Raw genomic sequence first — 9,580 nt, 5'->3', positions numbered from 1 at the left:
TTTCCTTATATGAACTGTAACTCAATAAAATCTTTGAAATTGTTACAAGTTGCGTTTATATTTTTGTTCAGTGTATATTTAGTGGCTCTTGAGTGGCACAGCGGTCTAAGGCACTGCATCTCAGTGCTAGAGGCATCACAACGGACCCTGGTTTGATTCCGGGCAGTATCCCAACCGGCTGTGTCCGGGAGTCCCATACGGCGGTGCACAATTGGCCCAGTGTTGTCCAGGTTAGGGGAAGAAATTATTATTATATTTCTATGTTACTGTACCCCCTTAAGATGAAAAGTGTATGATAACAGGAAGGAAAATAGCACCAAAAGGCTACAACGACACAAGTCATTCTCAACCCAATCGTCTACATTCTGCTTGCGACATGGTTATTACCACATCTCTCCATGGTATTTATTTGCATGATTATTTGCTGGTCATTCTCTCTGGACACGTTCTGCAGGAGGGTAAGTAGTGTTGTTGTCTCTGTAGAGTTTCATGTGTTTTCTTTCCTTTAACTGGTGCAACATTGGTGCGTAGTGATGTTCAGTCTATCTGTTGTGAGAATTTAAAGACAGAATGACTAGATGATGTAGAGCTGTATCCAAGTTGTGAGAAAACTCTTCAGAGACAAAGACAAATGTTACACCTGCTTTCAGTGAAAACACTGTTTGAGCCTGTTTGATTATTGACTTATTAAGTATTAAGTTAAGTAATTCCATTCTGTGCTATTTTGTATCAAAGTGTTTCAGTTTGATGCGATGTGGCTCTTGAAAACGATCAGTGTGATGCTGGTGATTACTCTCACGTTGCTAGGTGAGTAGAATATATTTTTGCTTTGATGCTCTATCATGCTGTGGATGTCAGTACTGATTTATAAACTTTCTACTACTGTGTATGGCTAATAAGAGATTAACAGGGAACTACTGCAGAGGTCAGAGGGGATATGTTATATTATTGTTCTTCTAATATCATTGTTTTGTTGCCTTGATGGTGAGATGTATTTTTAGCAAATGATTAACCTCAAAGGTAAGGACTTTATCTGAGAATAAAGAGTAACTCACTCGATTAATTCACAGAAATACAGAAGTGACTGATTGTCTGTTTGTGCACCAGCATGAGGTAGGAGACGCGGGGTCATCTATAGCTCAGTTGGTAAAGCATGGCGCTTGGACTGCCAGGGTTGATGGTTTAACTGTATGTCACTTTGGATAAAAGGATCTGCTTAATGGCATATCATCACTGTCTGATGAAAACCAAAACAGAAATTTTTCAGGAGATGGAAAAAATTACCATGTTTTCCCATAAATTAACATACAATAATGAAAATTAGGAAGCTATTTGAATATATTTTCTTGGTCCTAGAGTCATGAAATGTTCAGAGTACATTGAGGGGAGTTACTGCTTTCAATATATGTACAAAAATGAAAGTTGGCAAAAATGGCGTTAGGAGGTATTCATCCGACAGCGACAATATATTATATGTTATTTTAACTACCTGTAAATGGTAAATTGGCTCTGTATGTATTTGCATTAGTGTTGTAGATATGTGTGACAACATTAGTTGTTTTTTGCTATGTTGTTGTTGTTTTTTAAAGGTGTTTGTGTGAGTAATTGGAAGGTGACCTTTAACGATGCAGCTCCGTGTGCCTTAAGAGGGTCATCAGTGGTGTTTGGATGCAGTTATGTCTACCCTTCAGATCAGACTATTACAAATAGCTTCTGGTATTTCTCGAGTCAAAGGAAGAACAATGATCTCTTTCTGGCCCAGGAATACAGAGGACGTGTAGAATACCTTGGAAACAAAGACAACAACTGCACTTTGAAAATTAATAACCTAATTAGTAGTGACACAACACAATACCACTTCAGATTTGAGACGGTTAATAAAGGTGGCGAAACGAATGCATGGAGCAGCAAAACATGGGTTTCACTAAGTTTGACAGGTAATTTTGATACCAGAAGAAAATCAGACTCTCATAACACTTCAAAAAACATTCAGTGATCACTATGTTTCTTTCTCCTCTCAACCAGGGCTGACAACCAAAGTACAGCCTGCAACTGTGAGAGAGGGAGAGAGGGTGACGTTAACGTGTGTCACAACCTGTACACCAAGTGACCATCCCACTATTGTTTGGTCCAGGGATGGACACTCAGTATCCAACACAGAGTTCCTGGCCAGCAGTGAGGATTCTGGCAGATACCGATGTGCTGTTCAAGGTCAAGAGAATCTCAACTCTGCTCCAGTGTCTCTTGATGTCAAATGTGAGTAAATATCTGATCTACTTAACGTGAGCAGATCATATCATTTTATAATAATGAAGCAGCTATCTGCGTTCAAAAGTCTGCATGAGCGAGGTGCTGCTTCTGACTTGGAAGGGCACATATCTCATTGCATTAATGTGTAAAAATAATACCAGAGAATTATGAAAGAAGGATGTTAAGTAAATAGTGCTCTTGCATAACAGCCTTTGTCAGTTTGGTCTGAATGTGAATGTGTTAGATAAGAAATTTGAATTTGCCATGATGAACTGCAGTCTCTATTTGCTGAGCCTGGCTGTGTGTTTAGATTGTGGTAACTTTTAGGGGAAGTTAAGCAGTTTGAGGTTGACGTACATGATGGCAGGGTATGGTGATAGGAAATAACAGTGAACTATAGGCTACTAACTTAATTCAAAACTGTTCTGAGAGCACCAATGAAAATATTCTGATCCACTTTATTTACTGGAACCATGAAAGTTCAGTGTTGTGGTTTTATGAAATATAGAGGCAACATGATGTGTGGTAAGAGTCTCGTGACTTTACTTTCATTAATCTGAAGACTGTTATTCATCTAATCACCTAACTATGTTTAATTGTTACCCGATTAAATTAATTACACTACCGGCCAAAAGTTTTAGAACCCCTACTCATTCAAGGGTTTTTCTTTATTTTTACTATTTTCTGCATTGTAGAATAATAGTGAAGACATCACAACTATGAAATAACACATATTGAATCATGTAGTAATGACAAAAGTGTTAAACAAATCAAAATAAATGCTATATTTGAGATTCTTCAAATAGCCACCATTTGCCTTGATGACAGCTTTGCACTCTTGGCATTCTCTCAACCAGCTTCATGAGGTAATCACCTGGAATGTATTTAAATTATAAAGTTCCTTCTAGTGCAGTCGCAAAAACCAACAAGCTCCATGATGAAACTGGCTCTCATGATGACCACCACAGGAAAGGAAGACCCAGAGTAACCTCTTCTGCAGAGGATAAGTTCATTAGAGTTACCAGCATCATAAATTGCAGCCCAAATAAATGCTTCACAGAGTTCAAGTAACAGACACATCTCAACATCAACTGTTCAGAGGAGACTGTATGAATCAGGCCTTCATGGTCGAATTGCTGCAAAGAAACCACTACCAAAGGACACCAATAAGAAGAAGTGACTTGCTTGTACAAGAAACATGAGCAATGGACATTAGACCAGTGGAAATCTGTCCTTTGGTCTGGAGTCCAAATTGGAGATTTTTGGTTCTAATCGCCTTGTCTTTGTGAGACGCGGTGTGGGTGAACGGATGATCTCCGCACATGTATTTCCCACCGTAAAGCATGGAGGAGGAGGAGGTGTTATGGTGTGGGGGTGCTTTTCTGGTGAAACTGTCTGTGATTTATTTAGAATTCAAGGCACACTTAACCATCATGGCTACCACAGCATTCTACATCGATACACCATCACATCTGGTTTGGGCTAAGTGGGACTATCATTTGTTTTTCAACAGGACAATGTCCCAACACTCCTCCAGGCTGCTTAAGGGCTATTTGACCAAGAAGGAGAGTGATGGAGTGCTGCATCAGATGACCTGGCCTCCACAATCCCCCAACTTCAACCAAATTGAGATGGTTAGGATGAGTCGGAACGCAGAGTGAAGGAAACTTCTTCAAGATTGTTGGAAAAGCATTCCAGGTGAAGCTGGTTGAGAGAATTCCAAGAGTGTCCAAAGCTGTCATCAAGGGTGGTTATTTGAATAATCTCAAATATAAAATATATTTTGATTTGTTTAACACTTTTTTGGTTAATACATGATTACATATGTGTTATTTCATAGTTTTGATGTCTTCACTATTAGGTGTTCTAAAACTTTTGACCGGTAGTGTATGTAACAATTAACTCATTAGAATCTGGGGCACCACGAGAGTGGTTCTTTAAGGAAGCCTACCCTTAGTCTAAGGCTTTGCCCTTTTAGTCTTCTCATTGGTTCAAATGATCAATTGTGTCCAAGAACTTTCACTCCATCAAGCGTCCCACCTAGCCCATAGAGGTTAAAGAGTTACTATCTCCCGAATTAAACACTAAAGGTCTTTACCTATCACATCCATGAACAGTAAACTTATCAATCATCACCTCCTATCATATAATCATTCTGAACATTGATAACCTTGCATCTGAAAAAACCCGTGCCTTACTTCTGATTCAGTACTACACAAATTGGTTTAGTTATTTGTTTACTAGCTAACTAAATTGTAATACAGGATAAACATACACACCTAATAGATTAAAAACAGGTCCCTAGCGGACTGACAACAATATGGCTGCTTCTTATAAGAGAGAGAGAGAGATTTAAGTTTACATACAGTAAGTTGACTGTGCCTTTAACTTTTTAAGGTATAGGGGGCAGAGTAAACTGCCTAATACTCGGGCCCAGAGTCAAATATTTGCATATCATTAGTATATTTGGATAGAAAACACTCTGAAGTTTCTAAAACTTTTTGAATGATGTCTGTGAGTATAACAGAACTCATATGGCAGGCAAAAACCTGAGAAAAATCCAACAAGGAAGTGGGAAATCTGATGCTTGTAGTCTTTTCAAGTCATTGCCTATCTAACACACAGTGACTTAGGGTTCATTTTGCACGTCCTAAGGCTTCCACTAGATGTCAACAGTCTTTAGAACCTTGTTTCAGGCTTTTGCAGTGAACAGAGAGCGAACAAGAAGGCCGGGAAGTTGGTGACTCAGAAAATGACATGAGTTCATTGGCACACATTCACGTGATGAGGTAGCTGTGTTCCATAACGTTTTTCAAGACATTGGAATTGTCCGGTTGGAATATTATTGAAGTTTTATCTTAAAAAGGCCCTAAAGATTGATGCTATACAATGTTTGACATGTTTCTACGAACGTAAATAAAAACTTTTTGGGACTTTTCGTCGTAAAACTTTCGGCGCGCTTCCTACATTTGGAGTAGCTTACTGAACGCGCAAACCACAAGGAGGTATTTGGACATAAATTATGGACTTTATCGAACAAAACAACATATATTGTGCACCTGGGATTCCTGGAAGTGCCTTCTGATGAAGATCATCAAAGGTAAGTGAATATTTATAATGCTATTCATGATTTTAGATGACTCCAAAATGGCGGGTATCTGTATTACCTAATGTATTTTTCTGAGCGCCGTACTCAGATTATTGCAAAGTGTGCTTTCCCCGTGAAGCTTTTTTTTAAATCTGTCACAGCGATTGCATTAAGGAGATATTTATCTATAATTCTTTGAACAGCAGTTTAATATTTTATCAACGTTTATGATGAGTATTTTTGTAAATTGTTGTGCTGATTCACCGGCAGTTTTGGAGGCAAAATATTTTCTGAACATCACACGCCAATGTAAAAGTTTTTGTGACCCCTCTCCTGCTAGGAAAATGACTGTGGTTTTTCTTGTGTTGGCACTGTCCTAACATAATATAACTTTATGCTTTCACGTAAAGTCTTTTTGAAATCGGACAATGTGGTTGGATTAAGGAGAGGTGTATCTTTAAAATGGTGTAAAATAGTTGTATGTTTGAGAAATTTGAATTATGACATTTTGTTGTTTTGAATTTGCCGCCCTGATATTTCACTGGCTGTGTCCCGCAGGTGGGACGCTAGCGTCCCACGTAGCCCATAGAAGTTAAACAGCTTGGAAAATATCAGAAAATTATGTCATGGCTTTGGAAGCTTCTGATAGGCTAATTTACATCATTTGAGTCAATTGGAGGTGTACCTGTGGACGAATTTCAAGGCCTACCTTCAAACTCAGTGCCTCTTTGCTTGACATCATGGGAAAATCAAAAGAAATCAGCCAAGACCTCAGAAAAAATGTAGACCTCCACAAGTCAGGTTCATACTTGGGATAAATTTCCAAAATGCCTGAAGGTACCACATTCATCTGTACAAACAATAACACACAAGTATAAACACCATGGGACCACGCAGCTGTCATACCGCTCAGGAAGGAGACGCGTTCTGTCTCCTAGAGATGAAGGTGCTTTGGTGCGAAAAGTGCAAATAAATCCCAAACAACAGCAAAGGACCTTGTGAAGATGCTGGAGGAAAGAGGTACCAAAGTATCTATATCCACAGTAAAACAAGTCCTATATCGACATAACCTGAAAGGCCGCTCAGCAAGGAAAAAGCCACTGCTCCAAAACCGCCATAAAAAAAGCCAGACTACGGTTTGCAACTGCACATGGGGACAAAGATCGTACTTTTTGGAGAAATGTCCTCTGGTTTGATGAAACAAAAATAGAACTGTTTGGCCATAATGACCATCGTTATGTTTGAAGGAAAAAGGGGGAGGCTTGCAAGCCAAAGAACAGCACCCAACCATGAAGCACGGGGTTGGCAGCATCATGTTGTGGGGTTGCCTTGCTGCAGGAGGGACAGGTGCACTTCACAAAATAGTTGGCATCATGATGAAGGAAAATGGTGTGGATATATTGAAGCAACATCTCAGGACATCAGTCAGGAAGTTAAAGCTTGGTTGCAAATGGGTCTTCCAAATGGACAATGACCCCAAGCATACTTCCAAAGTTGTGGCAAAATGGCTGAAGGACAACAAAGTCAAGGTATTGGAGTGGCCATCACAAAGCTCTGACCTCAATCCCATAGAAAATTTGCGGGCAGAACTGAAAAAGTGTGTGCGAGCAAGGAGAGTTACAAACCTGACTCAGTTACACCAGCTCTGTCAGGGGGAATGGGCCAGAATTCACCCAACTTATTGTGGGAAGGCTACCCGAAACGTTTGACCCAAGTTAAACAATTTAAAGGCAATGCTACCAAATACTAATTGAGTGTATGTAAACTTCTGACCCACTGGGAATGTGATAAAATAAATTAAAGCTTAAATAAATCATTCTCTCTCCTATTATTCTGACATTTCACATTCTTAAAACAAACTGACCTAAGACAGGGAATTTTTACTAGGATTTAATGTCAGAAATTGTGAAAAACTGAGTTTAAATGTATTTGTCTAAGGTGTATGTAAACTTCTGACTTCAACTGTATCAACTTTTCAATATTTCTGCTTGCTTTAGATGCCCCAAGGAACACCTTGGTGTCAGTAAGTCCCTCTGGTCCAGTGGTAGAGGGAACCTCTGTGAACCTGACCTGCAGCAGTCATGCCAACCCAGCAGTGGAGAACTACACCTGGTTTAAGAAGGATGGAACAGACACCTCACAGACAGGGTCAGGAGAGGTGTTGAGATTGACTTCTCTAACCTCCTCTGACAGTAGACAGTACTTCTGTGAGGCCAGGAACAAAGAAGGGGCTCAGAACTCTACTGTTCTGTCTCTGATCCTGCAGGGTCAGTATGGAAGTTAATTTGTGCTCTACTGTCCAGTGAAATGTCCTGTTGTCCTGAACCAATACATTTCAAGTGGGAATTCCCTTGACTTGAATGTTTTCGTTCATGTATCCTGTGTCATTTTCAGATACAAATACTGTCCAAATGCCAGTTTACATAAGTTCCGCGGCCACAGTTTTCGTGGTGATCATACTTCTTGTGTTCCTATGGATGTGGTAAGTCTCTGAAACATTGTGTACTCAATTCAATATCATAATGTAGAGTATGATGGCCTTGTGATACCGATTTGTTCCCCCAAAGAAGTTTGTTTTCTTTGACAGGAAGAGCCCATTCAAATTATGTCAAAAGACTGCTGTGGACAAAAAGGTCAATGGGACACAGCATATACACTCTAATTCAACATACCAATAGCATGTCAGTGCAACAATGTTATCTGGAGGTTCATGGTATTTGAACAACGTTCAAGCGCAAGCTATCATTCTTCCCCGGTAACATGTTACTTAGTTTTATCAATGGATGAAGCTACAGTGAGTAGTCAATATATCAAACACTTTGTATTGTTTTTGACTAATTTCATCTTTCAGGATAATCAAAACCCAGTCTTATCCAGTAGAAGGACCAGTAACGACCCAGCTACACAGGAAACTAGAACGGAGGAACAGGAAAATGCCCTCTATGCCAACGTTCAACTGCCTCCCTCTCACCCCCACCCCCAAGACAGTTCTCTGTACTCTGTGGTCAAGCCACCACCTTTGCAGAACCCTGCAGACCCTCATTACGCTACCTTTGACTTCCAGCATTTCCACAGCTCCATCGACAGGGCCCAACTTTCAGGACTCCATGGGGATGATGTTGTATACTCCAAGATGAAACCCAAACAGGCCAAGGTGACAGACAACCTACAGTATGCCAGCATCCAGTTCCCTCTCCCCAGTCCTACTGCCAGGTAAGAGTGAACTCACTATCAGTTCAGTCCTTTTCAATGTAACATATTTCTGGAAGTCTGTTTATTTGAAATGTTTGAATATACTCATACAACAACTCCATTTGCTTTTTGCAGGTCAGAAGAAAGATTAGAGCTGGACCATTCTGTTATCTACTCCACTGTTGCCAAACCTGAAGCCTGAACATATCATTTCATAATGTTGAATAAACTAAGCAGCATTGGAACACATGTTAAGATATGTAAAGTATGCAATTAATGGGTAGTTATAGCAATAGATGTATATGTCTTGTACTGTACTTGTAATGTATGTGTCTCGGTGAGCTTCCATTGCTTGCCCATGCTTCTATCTTGCTAAGTGATTGATTGATCCTGAAATTTCATTGGCTGACTGTTTCATTTTTTGTTTGAGGTGCGACCGCTCAGGGGAAGGTGCAGGTAAGAGGGAAGTGGCCATGTGGCTGGTTTAGATTGTAACTGTCTGACAAACTATGAGAAAATATTGTTGATTTATCTTGAATTGAAGTTTTGTTAGATCTTCCCTTGACTAAACCAGATCTTGTATTTTTGGTTGTTCAGTTAGTTTTATTAAATATGTACTGTTATGACCTCCTTTTTGACTTGGCTGAGAAAGGGTCTCGGTAAATCAGTTTGTATTCACTAATGGAGGAGATGAAAGAAATGAAAAAACTTGCAACCTTTTGTTGATTTTATTTTGCCACTCAACCCCAACTTGAAGAACCAGTGGATAATATGGGATGGGCAGAGCTACCGAGTACATGCTACAGATAAACTCAGCAAAAAGATAAATGTCCTCTCACTGTCAACTGCGTTGATTTTCAGCAAACTTAACATGTGTAAATTGTCATGACGTTGCCCTCTTTGAGTACAGGGAGGACAGTTGACCCCCTCCCCCTTGCACCATCCCCCAACCTACCTCCCCCCACCCAGGCCCTGTGTGAAGGGGTGGTAAAATTCTAGAGGAGAATGTCCTGCCGCATGGCCCAGTTGAGACAGAGAGGGGTTTCATAG

The 9,580-nt window shown here is 40.0% G+C and overlaps 1 protein-coding gene across 1 annotated transcript; it reads left to right on the top strand.

Annotated features, from left to right (window-relative positions):
- Window positions 1–393: 393 nt before the first annotated feature.
- LOC115177165 (B-cell receptor CD22-like) lies at window positions 394–9,247 on the top strand. The gene is made up of 9 exons (XM_029737724.1): window positions 394–458; window positions 736–807; window positions 1,590–1,937; window positions 2,026–2,256; window positions 7,336–7,605; window positions 7,733–7,820; window positions 7,926–7,971; window positions 8,190–8,551; window positions 8,666–9,247. Exons 2-9 carry the CDS (start codon window positions 753–755, stop codon window positions 8,730–8,732), a joined length of 1,467 nt encoding a protein of 488 aa, XP_029593584.1. The 5' UTR covers window positions 394–458; window positions 736–752; the 3' UTR covers window positions 8,733–9,247.
- Window positions 9,248–9,580: the final 333 nt, after the last annotated feature.

Source organism: Salmo trutta, chromosome 37 (assembly GCF_901001165.1).
Source record: "Salmo trutta chromosome 37, fSalTru1.1, whole genome shotgun sequence".
NCBI classification, from domain to species: Eukaryota; Metazoa; Chordata; class Actinopteri; order Salmoniformes; family Salmonidae; genus Salmo; species Salmo trutta.
The sequence above is the reverse complement of the archived record's forward strand: the minus strand, read 5'-3'. Positions and strand labels throughout refer to the sequence as shown.

Coding starts and splice junctions, on each gene's coding strand:
- LOC115177165 (XM_029737724.1), top strand. CDS start 753: ATGTGGCTCTTGAAAACGATCAGTGTGATGCTGGTGATTACTCTCACG. Junction 7,606..7,732: donor TCTGTCTCTGATCCTGCAGG/GTCAGTATGGAA, acceptor TGTCATTTTCAG/ATACAAATACTGTCCAAATG. Junction 7,821..7,925: donor CTTGTGTTCCTATGGATGTG/GTAAGTCTCTGA, acceptor TTTCTTTGACAG/GAAGAGCCCATTCAAATTAT.